This window comes from Elgaria multicarinata, chromosome 1, assembly GCF_023053635.1.
Source record: "Elgaria multicarinata webbii isolate HBS135686 ecotype San Diego chromosome 1, rElgMul1.1.pri, whole genome shotgun sequence".
Taxonomy (NCBI): Eukaryota; Metazoa; Chordata; class Lepidosauria; order Squamata; family Anguidae; genus Elgaria; species Elgaria multicarinata.
Window position 1 is genome coordinate 181,706,500 of NC_086171.1, and position 17,383 is coordinate 181,723,882.

The 17,383-nt window shown below is 40.8% G+C and overlaps 1 protein-coding gene across 4 annotated transcripts in view; it reads left to right on the forward strand.

Annotated features, from left to right (window-relative positions):
• The window catches only part of TOX2 (TOX high mobility group box family member 2), a 256,597-nt gene that overhangs the window by 184,446 nt on the left and 54,768 nt on the right, over window positions 1-17,383 (forward strand). For 3 of the 4 annotated variants that reach the window (XM_063119869.1, XM_063119896.1, XM_063119878.1), the window contains one exon: window positions 7,427-7,666. The exons of the other annotated variant lie outside the window; for it this stretch is intronic. In XM_063119869.1, coding sequence (XP_062975939.1) covers window positions 7,427-7,666 — 240 coding nt within the window. The remainder of the gene's footprint in view (window positions 1-7,426; window positions 7,667-17,383) is intronic. 4 annotated transcript variants of the gene reach the window in all.

Here is a 17,383-nt window from a genome sequence, read left to right on the forward strand (position 1 = left end):
CCTTACCAAAAAAAAGTAGACCAGGAAGGTAACACCATTTAAAAAGGGAGGGGATTTCTGAGGGTGCCAGGAGAAAACAGCCAGTTAGTCTACCTTTGCCCCTTGCAAATCGTTGGAAAGCATTTTGAAACATAGAGCATTATCAGATGGGGGGGATCGTGTTCCCCTACCTTCGCTTTGCCTCCTGCCTCTGTCCCATAAAAGGGATGAACAGCCTCCTTTTTCTTCACAAGGGGAAGCAAGCAACAACCACATGCCCCATTCAGTGGACGTTTTTATAGTGCAACCTCTCCTGCACACAGCAGGAAATAGCGGCAATTAGCATTACAGCCAGAAGAATCAGATTTCCTGGGTGGTATTTTGAAGTGGGAAAAACAACAGGAGTGGGAGATACATGGGAGAATTGCATCATCATCAAAAAGACCCATGAAGATCCATGAGCATGTCATAAACCGCTCGTCTAATGATGCTCATCGATGAACAAGCCTTGTCAAGGGAGAATCAGCATAGCTTTTGCAAAGCCAGTTCTTGCCTCACTGAGAATATCATTGAGCATATATAGATAAAAGTAATCCCATATAAATTATTGCTTGGATTTTTAAAAAGTCTTTGACATAGTCTTTTCTTAAATGCTCCTAAGTTACAGATGAGCAGACATCAGGCTTGCAGGAGCGCCCCCCCTTTTATTTTTTACATTAGAACATCAAGGTTTGCTATTTGGAACCAGGTGCAAAGTAATCGCCAGACAACAGTGGGGTTAGATGCAAAATTGTAGTGTGGAAGACAGCTGATTTTCTAGCACCTCATAAACCATACACTGGGATAACTGCATGTAAAAGTGCAACGCTGTATCTGAGTTATTACATAATAAGAATTCTAGCAAAAAACTAAAACTGTTCAGCAGAGCTGCATGAAGGCAAACTGTGTTTTACCAAGTAATACACAGAATGACCAGAAACTGGGGTCATCCCATGAAGCTGATAAGTGGGAGATTCAGGACAGAAATCCCTACCACAAGATGTAGTGATGGCCACCACTTTGGATGGCTTTAAAAGGGGGATTGAACAAATTCATGGAGGAGAAGGCTATCAAAGGCAGGGTCCTGGCGGCTATATGCTACCTCCAGTGTCACAGGCAATAAGCCTGTGTACTCCAGTTGCTGGGGAACATGTGCGGGAGGGTCCAGTTGTACTTATGTCTGGCTTGTGGGTTTCTTGTGGGCAGCTGGTTGGCCACTGTGTGAACAAAATGCTGGACTAGATGGACTCTTGGTCTGATCCAGCATGGCTCTTATGTTCTTAATACTGAAGCTAAAATAGTACAGACCAGCCATTGCAGTTTTATTTTTTAAAGCTTGCTGTTTTAAAAACCTCTGTCAAACAGGAAACCCTTGTTGATCCAGAGATCTATCAATAGAACCTGCTCTGTCTTCATCTTGTCTCTGTCCTGAGCAAACTTAGCAATCATGGAATAAGAGGATTCATCCTCATAAAAGTATCTTATGGATTAGTATTTTTTTAAAAAAGAAGAACCTGATTAATTAAAGAAAAGTTAAACAGAGGATAGTAATAAAAGGGCTTTTTTTTTTACAATGAAAGGAAGGAAACAGTGGTTTCCCCTTAAGGCTGTATATTATATAACAAATAAATTATCTGAAGTCAGCCACATTTATGGTTAACACCAAATTATTCATGATGGTAAAGTCCCAGTCTGACATTTGGTCATATAGAAAGGACTCAAATGTCCAATAATGGACCCCAGTATTGTTGTTTAAATGGATGCTGCTGTTTTTATACTGTTTTCATGTCTCTGATGGTCTTTAAATTTTGTATATTTTTAATGTTTACTGTTTTTAGCTTTTGTGAACCGCCCAGAGAGCTTTGGCTGTGGAGCGGTATATAAATGTAATTAATTAAATAAATAAATAAACTGAATATTGCGGTCATTGATTAATTTGGTTAACCTTTTTAAATAGAAGCAGCTTCTCCAAGTGTTACCTCTATGCCATATAAATTCATAGGTTATGTTGGTTTCCCAAGATGATTAGCCTCCCTGTACTTCAGATTTTCTAGAATATAAAGTATAGGGAGAGGGTGTAGCATAGTGATTGGACTAGCGCCTGGAAAACTGATGCTTAAATCTCCACTTCGACATGAAGCTTTATCTTGGTTCACTTATTATCTCTCTCAGCCTACCTCACAAGGTTGTTGCATGGATAAAAGGGGGCATTTACAGTTTCCTAAGCTCCGTGGAGGAAAGGTGAGATATAAATGTAATAAACAAATAAGGGGGGATGTCTATATTAATCTGAGAGTCGCAACAGTCTAGCCATTGCGTTTTTTCATGAGAAGACAATGATAATTCAATTCGAACCTAAGGCCTATATCATTTAAGCATCTGTTCATATTAGTGGCTGCTCAAATTGCAGATGTATTCAAATTCCCGCTCAACTATAAATTTCATGGGATGCCCTTTTACCTGCTTAAAATTACCAGATCTGCATGGGGAACCACTTACACAAACCGCTAACCCTACAGAGCTTGGCATCTAATGGCTGGTTCATGTACATACATTCTTTGATTCCTCTATACCTGATCATCAGCTGGCAGCTTAATCTGGAAACTGACTCAATTTAAAAGCTTGGTGTTTCAGGTAATGAGTGTTGGCATGAAAGTTATATTTGTAGTAGCCCATTCACATTGCAGTCATCAAGTCATGAACAGTTAGGTGTGAACCAGCCCCCTGGAGTGAGGCCAATTGACATTTTGATGCATAATGGGCTAGCCTAAAATGTTGAGCCTTCCTAGATCAAACCAGAGGCCTACCTAGTCCATAGTTCTGTGCCCACAGTTCTTGTGCCCACAAGCAGGGCATGAGCACAATAGATCCTTCCTCATCCACCAGCCTCTCTGCCCCTCTCAGCACCTTGGAGAGTGGGTAGAAAGAGAATACAATGTACCAATTTTTTTAAAAAAGTAAATTGAATCCTCATATTTATTTAACAGAACAGATAAGAGCTGCTCTTGTAAAACTCATGCCAGTTCCCCACTTTTCTTAAACTCCCCCTTCAGTGCCTATTGAATATCTGAGCCCTACATGCTGTCTAGTGTTGTAGAAAAGCTCTTGATTCCCGACCTGTAGCAGTAAATCTGCTTCTGCATTTGGATTTATTTCTGCTGAAACCTACTGAGCTCTCCCAGCTCTTCCCTACATTTCTTACTTTATGAGCTGCTAATGGAGTTGGCAGGAGTCCCCTGCTAATGAGAGATTGCACCTCAGTGGGCTTATCGGAAACGAAAATTGTTAATAAATAAAGCCCTGGGTCTTTAAACTCATGTTAACATTAATCAGATTAATATAAAAAGCAAAAAAGAAAAAAGGTCTGGAAAATGTTTAAGACAGTGTTTGATTTCCCTCCTGCTGGTTCTGCTGTGTCTGAATCTGATTGTACCTAAGTATCTGGCTTAATTCCATCTCTGAAACTAGTAAAGTAACTGTGGTGTCCCAATGCATTGGCCTTTTTATTAGCATACCAGAGTAGTTAATTCTTTGATATTACGTTTACAGGTAGGATGGGAGTAACAAATCACTACTTCTGTGGGTTTTTGACTCCAGCAAAAGAAAACCTAAATTAGGTCAATTGCTCTTTTTCTTCTTCTTCTTTTTTTTTTTTTTTTTGCATTTCTGTGGGTCCACACTTTCTTTCTTGGGTATCCCAGAACCTGGTCTCACTAATCATATGTAATTCACCATTGTATTTTTGTCTTTAATTAGGATTATTTTAGGGTTCTGAATTCTTCCAGCTGAACAGACATTTATATTACTGTAGAGTCCAGGCAAATGGGGGTCCTATTTGTTTATTTATAAAACCATCAACCTGCATGGTGCTTTATAGGATAAGGGGAAGACGTCAATGCTTCTACTGCAAGGAGCTTACAGTTTAAAAAAATCTTCACAGGGAAAGCAACAAAGTATGGGGAGAAAGATGGAGAGAAGGCAAACGGGAAGAATATGCATGCAATTCACTTACTTGCACTTATGCTGTATTTTAGTAGGGGGTGGTGCCTTTAGGTTGTACTAAAGGCTTCATGTGGAGCAAAGGTCATAGATAGGCATGTATCAGAATACAGGAACTAAGAAATAAGGGGCTGCCTTCCCCAACCTAGTTGCATCCAGAACTGCTGCAGTATAACTCCTATAATTCCCAGCCAGCATGATCAATGGCATCTGATTGTGTAAGGCTGAGAAGAGTAAGAACATGAAGGAATTTGTAGACAATTTGTAGACATTCTGGGAGTGGACAATGTAGGGATTTAAGGGGAAGCATCACATAGTCCAAGCTACAAGAGAGATCAATGAATGGGAGGGTGGTCAAGGTGTGACAACTGAAGCCTAGAGAGCGGAAGGGTACAGCCATTAAGGTGAGAGATTGCAAGGGGCAGAGAGCAAGTGCAGTGTGGTAAAGGGACAAGTGGCATGATTTGGAGATGGACTGAATATAGGTAGCAAAAGAGAGAAGAGTCAGAAATAAAGTCAAGGCTCCATGAAGGTTCAATAGGATGAATAATGATATGGTTTGTCAGTGGAGAGGAGGGCTTGGAAGGAAAGATAAGAACTTTGACCTTGGACATGTTGCATTCGAGACAACAAACATGTAGTGGAAATATCAGGCAGATAACTATAGATATAGGATTGAATAGAGGGAGAAAATTCTGGGGTAGACAGGTAGATGAGTCTGCAGTCAGTGCTCTTCTCCAGATGCATGTTGTCCCTGGGTGACCTCGTTAAATCCCATGGCTTTCAGGATGATAGTACTGAAAGCCACAGGATTTGATGAGGTCACCCAGGGACAGTATGTATTTAAAGAGCAAAGGATCAAGAACAGATCCTTGAGTAACCTCCCCACCCCCACAACAGAAAGAGAGAAAGCAGAGAAAGAGCTTCCCTCTGTAGAGACTTTGAACAAGAGATTAGACTGGCAAGAACAAAACTAGCTGAAGAGAGTGTAATTGAAGCCCAGGGCATGATAGGAGTCAAGTAGAAGAAGGTGATCGACTTGTATCAGTTGAAGCAGAGGGGTCAAGGAGGATGAGGACCAAGTAGAGACCTTTAGATTTGGCAATGAGGCAATCATCAGTGATTTGAGGGCAGTTTGAGTGGAGCGCAGAGGGCAGAAGCCAGATTTTAGAGGGCCGAGAGAGGAGCTGGAAGACAGAATATCAAGGCAGGAAGAGTAAGCATCAGGCTTCAGGAGTTTGGAGGCAAAGGGCAGAAGGGAAATGGATGATATCTGGAAAGTCAGGATGGATTGAGAGGTGTTGTTTTTTTTAGAATAGAGAGAACAAAGGCAAGTTTGAATGCACATGGGTAGAAGCCAGCGGAAAGTGATAGTCTGCTTATGAGGTGGACAGGAGAGGTAATGGTGGGTGAGATGGCAACCAGGAATTGTGACATGGAGCAGGATCAAGGGGAATGTGGAAGGGTTAGAGTAGGACCACAGAATTTACTGTGAAAGCCCAGATAGGTGATCTTTATATCAATCAGGTATCCAGTTGGTGATAGTGGATAATACCAATCAGGATCAGGATCAAGAGCACCTCTCAAGGACCCACACCCAGCAGGGGGGCACTGATAAGAGCTCCTTCGACTTGCTCTGGCCAAGACAACAGCAGTGGTGAAGAAAGAGGAGCAGTAGATGCCACTACCTACTTTCTCATTGTCTCTCTGCCTGCGGAGCAAGCAAGTGGTAGCAATAAGGAGAAAAAGTATGCGGAGCAATAGCAGCTGGTTACAGTGGCAGTGAGAAGGTAGACTCACTGAGTGAAGGTGCCCATTGAGGATGTCATGTCCAAGGACCCTCAACATCCTGGAGCCGGCACTGATACCCGTTTTTCAAATGGATTGCAAGAGTGAACAAATATTGAGTAGTCAGGACACAAAACAGGGTCTTCTGAAACCAGCCAGTTGGAGTCAGCCCTGAAGCACAATGGTGTATATAACTTTTAGCTTATTTTTCTCCTATTTGATACAAACAAGACACGTCTCCCAGTAAGAATATTAAACGTTTTTGTTCACTTCAGACAACTTCGCCTCAGGCAATTGAAGCGCTAGTGCCCTTGGTGATCTTTGGCTGCAGTTTACCATTTCAAAAAAAGGGGGGCATGTTTAAACATTAAATATTGCAGGGTGTACTTGCACGGATGGATATATTCTCTGCATGGGTCCAAAATTCCAAATATGGAAAAGCGTGTCATTTTTTAAATTCTTCAAAGCATGTTAATTTTACTAAAAACACCATATATTGAGCTGATTTGAGTGAATGTTATGTTTAAAAATGTTGACATTAGTATTAGTAGATTTTATCTTCAATAAAAGTAATTTATGAAACTATATCTACTGGAAATTACTGTATAGGACTGCCTTCCCCATCATGCTGGCTGGGGATGATGGGAGTTGCAGTCCAACACATCTGGATGGCACTGGACCCAGATGCGTTCAGTCTTTAAGCTGAATGTGCCCTTTCTCTCTTTCTTCGCCCTTGATTTTGGAACTTCTTTCCATTCTCTCCTCACCTCTGTTTTCAAATCTCCAGCTAGTTCAGCAGGTTTAGAATTACTCTTTTCAAATGTTAGAAATGTCCATTCAAAACTGGAAAACAGACTTGCTCGTTCTACAACATCAAGTTTGATATTTATTACTGCAGAATATTGTGTGGTCCTTTGGACCCAGATTTGTAGTCTCCATCACTTCAGGTTTGCTTAATTATTCAAGAATAGAGTCCTGCGGCATTGTTGTTACTTTAATATGATTACATATTTTGACTTTGGCTTTTCATCATAAAACCAGGAGTATATTGTGGGGGAACTTAGTAAAATGACAAACCAAAAATTGGTACAGCCATTTTGAAAAGGAAACATTTAAGAACACAATTGGCAAGTTTGCTGCACTGTGCTGACACAATTTACCTGTGCAGCCACAATTTCCCTGTGATCACAGCAGCACTGCTGTGCGTTGCATGGTATTTGGATCCCAGAGATGCCTGGGTTTGCCAGGGATTAGGGGACCCTTTAAAATACCCTAAGTTATTTATTCGTATTAGACATATTAGTATAGCTTTTTATTTGGCAACCATAAATACATTGATGAATGTTCAGCAAACTGGGATGGGGGAGCCTAAAACAAAAATGTGTAAATCCATTGCAGTAATCTGTGTAATGAAATGGTTCTGATAACAGAAAATAATTGAAGAAGATGTTAATGCCTTAAAATAGGAGTAACTTTTTCCCAGCATTGAACAGACTAGTTTCCCGCAGGGTGATTAACACCTTGGTAATAACCATACACCCAGCCTGCATCATAACGTAATTTTTATAAGACAATAAATACAATACAAGTTTAATTAAAAAGTAATATTCTCCTAACTCAGATCCAGGAGATGGTCCACTCAGACGCCACTTCCTATGAGTCCAACCATCAAGTTCCCCTGATCAATCGAGCAGGGATGTTAACCGGTCACATGAGTGCCCTCAGCCAGTCACAACTGATTTCTCAGATGGGTTTGAGGAGCGGTGTTACCCATGGTTCCCCATCACCCCCCGGAAGCAAATCTGCTACACCATCTCCCTCCAGTTCTACTCAGGAAGAGGAGACAGAATCACATTATAAGGTACGTGCAGCCATGCCTGTATTGACAGACATACTGTTTGACAGTGGCAGCCAGCCTGCAATGGCGGAAATAATGTGCAGCAGTCAGAGCAAAGACATTTTGCTTTTCCTTGAGAAAGAAAGAGAGAGAGACTTTCTCTGGCTACAGAGAACATTTCTAAGCTAAGGAATTGGAAGACATGTCAGGTTTGCAAATTATATCAAGAACAGTAGTGGTATATTGATGCATATGATAAATAGAACAATTAAGGAGGCTAATTCTGAAAGAGGTTTTTCTCCCTAAATCTTTTTCTATCTTGCCAAGATGCCAACTATATCATTTGGTACTGTCCTTCCCGGTTAGGATTGTGACAATAAATGTATGGCTTAGTATGCACCCACACCCCCACACACCATTTTGCCGGTTAGGAACATTCTTCTGTAGAAGCAAAATTCTCATATTTGTTTGGAAAGAGAAAATGGGAAAACACAGATATCCAGCTGGGGTTTCAGTTGAGTAGCTTGCCACCTCATCACTAGAATGAAATAGAAAAAAGTTTCCACTGTATTTTAGCTCTGATAGGTTTTTTAAAACTCAATAATTATTAAGTTAGTCAATAAAGCAGAAGGCTTGTTAGGCTTCAGGGGGAAATCTTACCATTCTGCTTTGGCTAGCAATCAGTAGATACCGGATGGATTGTATCTACTGAGCAGATTAATGGGATGGGTATATGTAACACAGAAGCATACTGTAAGATGAAAATCCTTTCCATATATTGGGATGTTGGGGAGGATGTCTCAAAGAGAAATCATGCTAAAAATAAATAAATGCGTATTACCAATCTTCAAAGCCCTGTTTTGTTATATCAATATCATTTTTGACACCAGGTGCATGAGGGGAGGAGGAAATGGGAATGGTGAGCAGGGAGCACATCAGCAGGAGGCTAGTTCTCTGTCTAATAAACTGAGGTTTAGCAGACTGAGATCATTGTGCCTGAACCAGGCCTCTGAGTCTGTGCTGTGCAGTAGATATTTTTTACCTTTGGTCATCAAGGGCCTTCCCGGGACAATCGTGCATAGCTCAGTTCAGCCAGCTCTTTGTACAACAGCTTCCACAAGTCCTTTTTGGAATACTGAACCCTAATATTCCACACATAAGTCAAGCGTCACTCTGACACGCTACTGCTGTTCACCTGTGTTAAGAAGAAAGAAGGTGACCTTGCTGGATGAACAAGTTGCAGAAGACAGGAAGAGCAAGCTTCAAACATAAAAAAGTAGACTACAATGAAACAACAACAACTACTACAACAACAACAAAGCAACATGGCAGGGTGGATTTTGCTGGTGTCACTTTTTAAATTATGTGTTATTCATTGTAATACTATATGAGTTTGGGGTTTGTTTGTTTATTTATTTATTACATGTATATCCCACCTCTCCTCCAAGGAATTCAATGCAGTGTACAGGGTAGCCCTCCCCCTCCACCATTTTATCCTCGTAACAACTGTATGGGGTAGGTTAGGCTAAGTTGGTGACTAGCCTAAAGTCACTCAGTAAGCTTCATGGCCAAGTGAAGATTTGAATCTGGGTCTTCCCTGTCCTAGTCTGACACTCTAATACAGTGGTAGGCAACCAGGTGCCCCCCAAATATTTTGGATTGCAACTCCCATAATTCCTGGCATTGACCATGCTGGTTAGGGCTTAATATAATCAACATTTTGCTCTAATGTAATCAAAAAATATATTAGAACAATAAGAGTGCTATTGCACTCATGTCCTGATTGTGGCCTTCCCATAGGTACCTGGTTAGCCACTGTGGGAACAGAAATGCTGGATTAGATGGGCCTACGACTGCTGCAGCATGCAGGGCTGGTGTCAAGGATAGGCATTGTCGGGCACAAGCTGAGGGCCTGCACCCTAGGGGGGCCCACTGACAAAATCCCTCTGGATTTGTTCCTCTTCACCTGCTTGTTCATCCACCACTCATTCTGGCCCAGGCAACAGTGGTAGTTGCGAGAAGGAGGAGCAACAGACGCCACTGCCTACCTGCTCCCTCGCTTTCTGCTTGTCTAGGAAGCAAATGGTAGCAATGGTGAGAAAAGGGATGAACAACTGGTGGCAACGGTGATGAAAAGGCAGGCTTCCTGAGGGAGGAGGCCCATTAAGGGTGTCTTGTCCAAGGGCCTTCAAAAATCTGTGGCTGATCTTGTCAGCTTGGTTCTTTCCATGTTCTTGGGTTTGTACATTTCTGAAAAGTGAATGCATTTCCTTACAATAATGACAACCAGTGATATGTGGATGTGGAAATGCTGTTTTGGTGGGGGTCAACAGAGTAGAGAAGCAGCAATAGGAGGTGGTGCTCAGTCCTTTTTGCATCCACCATAACTTCCCCACTCCAGTTGCCCATCATTCAACTTCCCCTCCTTGCAGGGTTTTAAATGAAGGAGGGGAACTGCTGGATGGGATTCATAAAAGGGAAACATTGGGAGGGGAAGGGAGTAAACACACACACACACACCTCCTCTCCTGATAATCCCCACAAGAAGCAGCTTTTCCTCATGTAAATGGGCCAGTGGGTTACAAGGACACTTATTTATTTATTTATTTATTTATTACATTTTTATACCGCCCAATAGCCGAAGCTCTCTGGACGGTTCACAAAAATTAAAACCATAATAAAACAACCAACAGGTTAAAAGCACAAATACAAAATACAGTATAAAAACCACAACCAGGATAAAACCATGCAGCAAAATTGATAAAAAAAATTAAAATACAGAGTTAGAACAGTAAAATTTAAATTTAAGTTAAAATTAAGTGTTAAAATACTGAGAGAATAAAAAGGTCTTCAGTTGGTGACAAAAAGAGTACAGTGTAGGCGCCAGGCGGACCTCTCTGGGGAGCTCATTCCACAACCGGGGTGCCACAGCGGAGAAAGCCCTCCTCCTAGTAGCCACCTGCCTCACTTCCTTTGGCAGGGGCTCACGGAGAAGGGCCCCTGTAGATGATCTTAACGTCTGGGCAGGTACGTATGGGAGGAGGTGTTCCTTCAAATAACCTGGCCCCAAACTGTTTAGGGCTTTAAATGTCAATACCAGCACTTTGAATCGGGCCTGGACCTGGACTGGCAGCCAATGAAGTTGTAAAAGGACTGGCGTAATGTGATTTCGTCGGCCTTGTGTAGGTCAGGCATCTTGTGGTTGAAGAGTAAAAGGCCAGGCTCTCAGGTGAAAGCTGGAGGGCACAAAACAGTGATAACACTGAGTTGAAGGGATTTGCAAAGGACACATATAATATTGAACCCTCCCGTAAACTGCAAGAATGGTAATATATTTATTTATTTTCATTGTTTTTTATTGAAACAATTTTAAACCATCCTTCATCCTTACAGATACCAAGGCGGTTTACAAAAACAAATTAAAAGAAATACACAGTACAATAAAAACACTAAAAAAAACCTCATCGTGAGAAAGACAGCAAATAGTGCAGACAAAAATCAACGAGTTAAAATGCTTGAAAAAGTCAAAAGGTTTTGTCCCGGCACCAAAGCAATTGCCATGTTGACTTAGCTATACTCACTGAAATACTCATGATTGTCTGATCATTTCCCGTAATTTTATTGATTAGTACTTTACAGATTTTATATCCCTCTATTTCTACTAATACATATTTTTATTAATATGTGTGTATTTAACAAGTTGTATTAATGGTTTGTTGACTGTAAATAAAGATTGGTTTGATTCAAATTACCATATTGGTGCCTACCACACTTCTATGGGGGCGGTGTTAAATAGTTGAGGTACCACAACTGAGTTGGCTCTCTCCCCCGTTGACACCCAAGGTACTTTGAAAAGCGCATTCTCTCAATAATAGGACGTGTTCCTTTTGTCATTAGATTATTGTTGTTTGTTTGTTATATATTTATTTAAAGTGCTTTTACCCCACTCCTAAAGTGAAAAATCTCCCAGACCAACTTACATAAGATAAAGATAGTCCCTGTTCACAGGCTTACAAACTAAAAGACACAATACAAAAGGAAAGGGGGATGGGGAGGGAAGAGGTAAGCAAACAAACTCAAGCATTCATTCTTAAAGTAACATAGTAATACTTATAATGACTAGTTGGGAATGAAAACAGTTCCTGGAGAGCTTTTCTGGGGAAAGGGGGTCTGAGGAGGTAGGGAACTCGAGTTGTGTTTCCAAAGCCCAATCCTATTCCTGTCTTTGAGATGGCCTATATCAAATGCCTCTTCCTTTGAGGAAAGGGGATCGGAACTCTGGATCCTAATGGGAATGGGCTATTAGTGTATATTTATCTATTACCATAATTGGACAAATTCTCTGACATGTATGGTATAGTCTGTCAGATTTTTGCTTTAAATCTGTTTGTTACCTAAATTATACATTTATATCTAGAGACAGTTGTTATCTACTCCAGTACTACAAATACTGCTTTGCAGTATTTACTCCAGTGTAAATACTGCAAAGCCAGAACCCCACATACGCCCAGGAGAACAGTGATGCACAAATAACAGCTCTGCTGGATTGCAGTTACCTTCAATGATATGCACATGGAAGCACTGAAATGTTAAAGTTAATGAAAAATGTTTCCTTGCATGGAGCTTTGTATATTTATTGTAGCCTTTATGTGTACAATAAAGGTGCAGTATCAGGGTGAAGATGTGTACAAGCCCCTAGATCAGAGGTAGGCAGCATGCTGCCCTCCATATGTTTTGGACTATGGCTGCCAGAATCCCTGACCATTAGCCATGCTGTGTGGGGTTTATGGGAGTTCTAGTCCAAAACATCTGGACTAGTTGTTTAGCTCTGCCCTAGATGAACTGTTCTTGTGGTTTTCTTCCTCACTTGCAGCACATTGGAATTACTTGTCACAATTGTTTCACCTTTCTTTCTTACAACTTCCCATGAGCATTTTAGTAGGTGCAGCTTGTTAGGCAATGCTAGGGAAAAGCTGCACTGCTAAAATTCCCTTTGCTACACAACATTCAAGAAATAGGAACTTGGCCTTCTTTTGCATTTGGTCATCTAATTGAAGGGCACTTAAACTGAGATGTTAGCCCACATTAGGCAGTCAGTACAGATGTCAAGCAAATTGTAAAATGTAGCTGTGATGGAGAAGCAAAGAGTCTAAACAGCATGTTCTAATTATTTCTGTGCTATCTGCCCAGTGACCTCTATTGAATTTATATCTGTCATATCATAAAACCATTGTGAGGTAAAAGAACTGCAGTAAAATTTAGGCACCAGATATCACGAGACTCTCTTGAAATTTCAGCCAGTCAGTGCAGGATTTTTCTAAGACAAAATTAATGTCCATTTTAACCCTTGGTATTTGGAATCAACAGTGGAAACCATTTGTCCTCACGTAGTCCTTTAAGGTGGTAAAACCTTTTTGATGAAAATGCACCATACATAGCTCAGTTTATTGATATTGACATGGGTTTTCCTCTGGGGAGAAAGCTTTATTGTGTTCATTGGACAGAAGAAACATTTGTGCCTTTTTAATGGTCTTCCAGAAAGTTCCATCACTGCTCTTTCCCATTTGCTCTGGTCTTTGGTGGCTAAGAGGAGGAAAACAACCTGTGTCCATTGTCTTCTCTACTCTTTGGAATTGATTGGGTAGATATACTGTATTAGTAATATTTTATTTTGGTATTATGTTTCATTGATTGTTTCGTGTGTGTTTTTGTAAGTTGTTTCAAATGGCTGGAGAAATGTGATATAAATATACACAATAAAGAGAGGGAGGTATCCAGTAGCAAGTGGCTGGGTGATCCCACAGACACTGTGAGTCCCTATGCCTTGGGAAGCCTGCTGCAATGCAGGGGAGTAGCAATACTAAGAAGGGAGAAATGGGAGTTGAGCAGATGTGTCTAGGAGAGTATATGGGCTGTCAAGGAGCAGGGACCAAGAGTAAGGGAATGCAAATCCATTTGGGAGAGCAGATCCGGGCCTTGTCTAGCCTTCACTAGCTAAGGCAAATCCTTGAGACCGTCCTAGTAAGTCTTCTGGATTCTGTCTTGAGTAAACAATCCGCTTCCACGGCAGAATAAAATGTCACACTGGGCATTCCTTCTTAGTTAAAAACAAGGAAACAATCTTGCTCATGTTCAGAATCTACTGCTGAAAAAGTTATAGTCTAAAGGGTATTTCCTTATTTTTGTTGTTTGCGGTCTAGTGCATGAACTTTAATCCATTATCTCTTGATGTTCGTGGCATGTTATCAGGGACTCAGTCCATTAACAAATATGACAGGGGACATTCTGCTACAAAGGCATTTTATAGTCTGGGCTACGATGAATGATGATTGAACTCTTGGCAGTCCAGAAGAGCTTCAGCAATAATAGCAACCTGACCTACCCACTGCATGCCTTAACACATGCAGTTGACTATCATTACTGCACCCTTAACTTCAAGCTTTATAAACCTTGCAGGCACATGCTTTGGAATGTGCCATGGTAGAAAAATCTATGTATGGAGGGATCTCTTTCATCAGTATCAGAGGCAGTATGCTGGGGAACATGCTGGTGGGTGTGGGTGTGGGTGTGTCACACACTCATGTCCTGCATGTGGTTTTCCTGTGTGTAGCTGGTTAACTACTGTGTGAACAGAATGCTGAATGAGATGGACTTACGTTGTATTATGTAGGAGGAGAACAATGCAAGAAGAGGTGGTGATCTGGGGTAACTTTACTCTCTCTAAAATACATTGCAAGTTGCAACCATTTTTTTTTTTGAGCAAAGTTCTGCTTGCTATTGATATTGTTGTTTAAGGCTGATTCTCATGTTCCATTTTTATACATTGAGTAGCACATACATGAAGAAAGTCACATGTGTGTTTTGAAACATGGACCCTTTTTTCATCCCTGAATGAATGCTGGGAATGGCTGCTCTACTGCATGTATTGGGGTCAAAAATATACGGTCATAGTAACTTCCACTCCATGTTTTCTCATACATGAGTGTTGACTGAGGTGCCCAGAAATGTGACACTGTGGTTACAAGTGAAAGCTGGCGTGACTTTCTAAACAAGTCCTCTTAATACAGTGCAAATCTTCTCTTCTTTTTTAATAAGAGGGATACACAAAGGTATATTGAATTTAATCCAGCTATTACATGTCAGATCCATTCTCTTATAAGGATTTGTTTTATTTGTCCTGGTGTTGCATTTTTCTCCTTTAGCAGCTACTGGGAAACTATCCACAAAGCTCCATGGCCTCACTGATGGTTGGGATTGTCACTGTTTTTTCTGGTAAAAAATTCTACCAGTTAAAATCCTGGGTTTCATAGAATGACCTGATTCTCACATAACAGCACATTATGGTTTAACTAATAGGTGTGAATGAGCACACTGACTCCTGCACACTCCTTACTTCCTCTTTTAATCAACAATCTATGATGGGCCAGGTCATGGGTTATGAGTGTGACGTGTGAAATAGGAGCACTGGGTTGTTAGGGGCTAAACAATCAGCGTGTTGAGTTAATTTACTCATAATTAGTTGTTACATGCAAACTGGGCTAATAACTGTTTTCTGTGTTCTCATTACCCAAGACTTCAGATTCAGTTTTTAATTAATGGTTGTAGAGCTGAAAAGGTATGTTTAAGAAGTAACATCCACATAATTTAATGCAATATACATTTGATTTGTTATTTTACTGATTACTTAATGTAGTTATTACTAGGGGTGAGCTGAAAGAGAAAGGACAATTGAAAGCATTTGGCAATTGCTAAAATCACCTCCTTTTTGATCATTTTTTCCATTTTTGCAGGGAGCAATGTCCACCCATTGTACTGGAGCAGTGACCATTTTGGGTGACGGTACCAACCTGGTTGCCCTGATAACAGGGGTGACAACAGTGAGAGTGAACAGTAAACTATCGCAAGTTAGGGAGCATCAATGCAATTGTGCTCCACATTCTTCCTTCCTTCTGATTGAGGCATTGTTTGATAGGAAATGTCCGCTCTGATACCCATTCAGAATGAGGGCAGTGTGATGCAAGAGATTATTACATACCAATAATAATAATAATAATAATTTTTATTTCTTGCCTGCCTCTCCATTTTGATCGAGGCGGGGAACAACAATAAACGATAAAATACATAATACTCAATTAAAACATAATATACATTCTTAAAAACATCCTAAAAAACATCCTAACAACATTTTAGAAACATCACCATCATGCTTTATATGATCCCTGATTGGCTATGAAGGAAAAGGAAGGAGAAGCCCTAAGAAATTATGGCACTAAAGCAGCAATGAAAGAAAACAATGGCTGCAAACAGTGCTGAGGAAAAAGGTACAAGTAAGGGGGGAATATTCTACCACCTTCGAAAATCATACTTCTTGCATGGCCTAGTTTTTTAATTATATAAGAACATTTGGCATAGCCCTAGTTTTTATGTATCTTCTGCCTGTTTTGTTCTGTTTTTATTAGGATGTTTTAAATTTTTACATTACATTTTGTAAATTCCCCTTGTACCATAAGATGAAAGGAAATATACAAATATTTTAAATAAATAATAAATCAAAGATGTCAAAGATGTCTAGATCTTTAATGTCATATAAACCAAAGTTAAATATTAGATCATTTGAAAACAACAACAGCACCAGAGACTACATATGAAATATGCAAGCTTGCAGACTACCAGCAAAGGCTATGTGACATTATAGCTTCCCTTCCATTTATGTTTGTTAACAGTACAGCTATTTAAGACTGCTACATTTTGAGACACTCATCTACACAAATGCCAATTTGGCCACAGAGCATACTTCCCAGGGAGATAGTCAGGGTAAAAGACAGATTGCCTTCTGAATTGGGGGGTGTAAGAGTTGATTGAGATTTTTTTCCCCAGAAAATGTCCTGCTCTGCTTCTGCAGTGCTCACTCCTTTCTTCCGAGGGTAATTTTAGCCTTACAACAATCCTGTGAGGCGGGTTAGGCAGAGGTTGTGAATTGCCTGGGCTACTCTCTTTGCTTCACACAGGAGCAAAGAACTGAACATTGAATTCCTACAGCCAAAACCATCACTGTGGTGCACTGGCTCTCATGGGCCATAGTGTGAATGCTTGTAAATAACAGTTTCTGGCCAAATCGCTCTGTCTTTCTACCATGCTTCACTTGTTTACTCAAAACAGTAAAAAGAAAAGAAGAAAAAGGAAAGAAAAAGAATGCAGAATCGCATAACCCCCCTCCTTCTAGTGGTTCTGCAACTTCCTCTGTGCTGCCAAGATTGAGCACAGAGCAGAAATGACCCTAAGTAGGGTCCATCTGTGTGGACAGCCTGAGAATTTAAATCGAAGGGAACACAGCGCAGGAGAACTGTGTTGATGGCGGAGATTCTTTAATTTTTCAGGAAAATGTACGTGTGTGTGTGTGTGTGTGTGTGTGTGTGTGTGTGTGTGTCAAAATGATCCCCAGCCTCAGAATCCAGCCATGGATGCCACATTGGTAAATATGCCCAACAGTAGAGGGCAGCACACATGCACTAATGCTGAGTAGGGGACTTAGGGTTGATTTGTATTGTCTGATAGTTCTTCAGATCCCTTCATTCAGAGTCATCCCAGGGGGGGGGGAGAGGAAGGATGAGCTCCCCTTCTCCCCTGAAGCAACAATAGTGGGAGAGGAACCTGGGTGTTACTGAAAGCATGCATTTCTGAGGTAACGGCAAGCTAGAAGTTGGGCTGTTAGGGGAAGGATGTGAGAATGGTGGTAGAAAG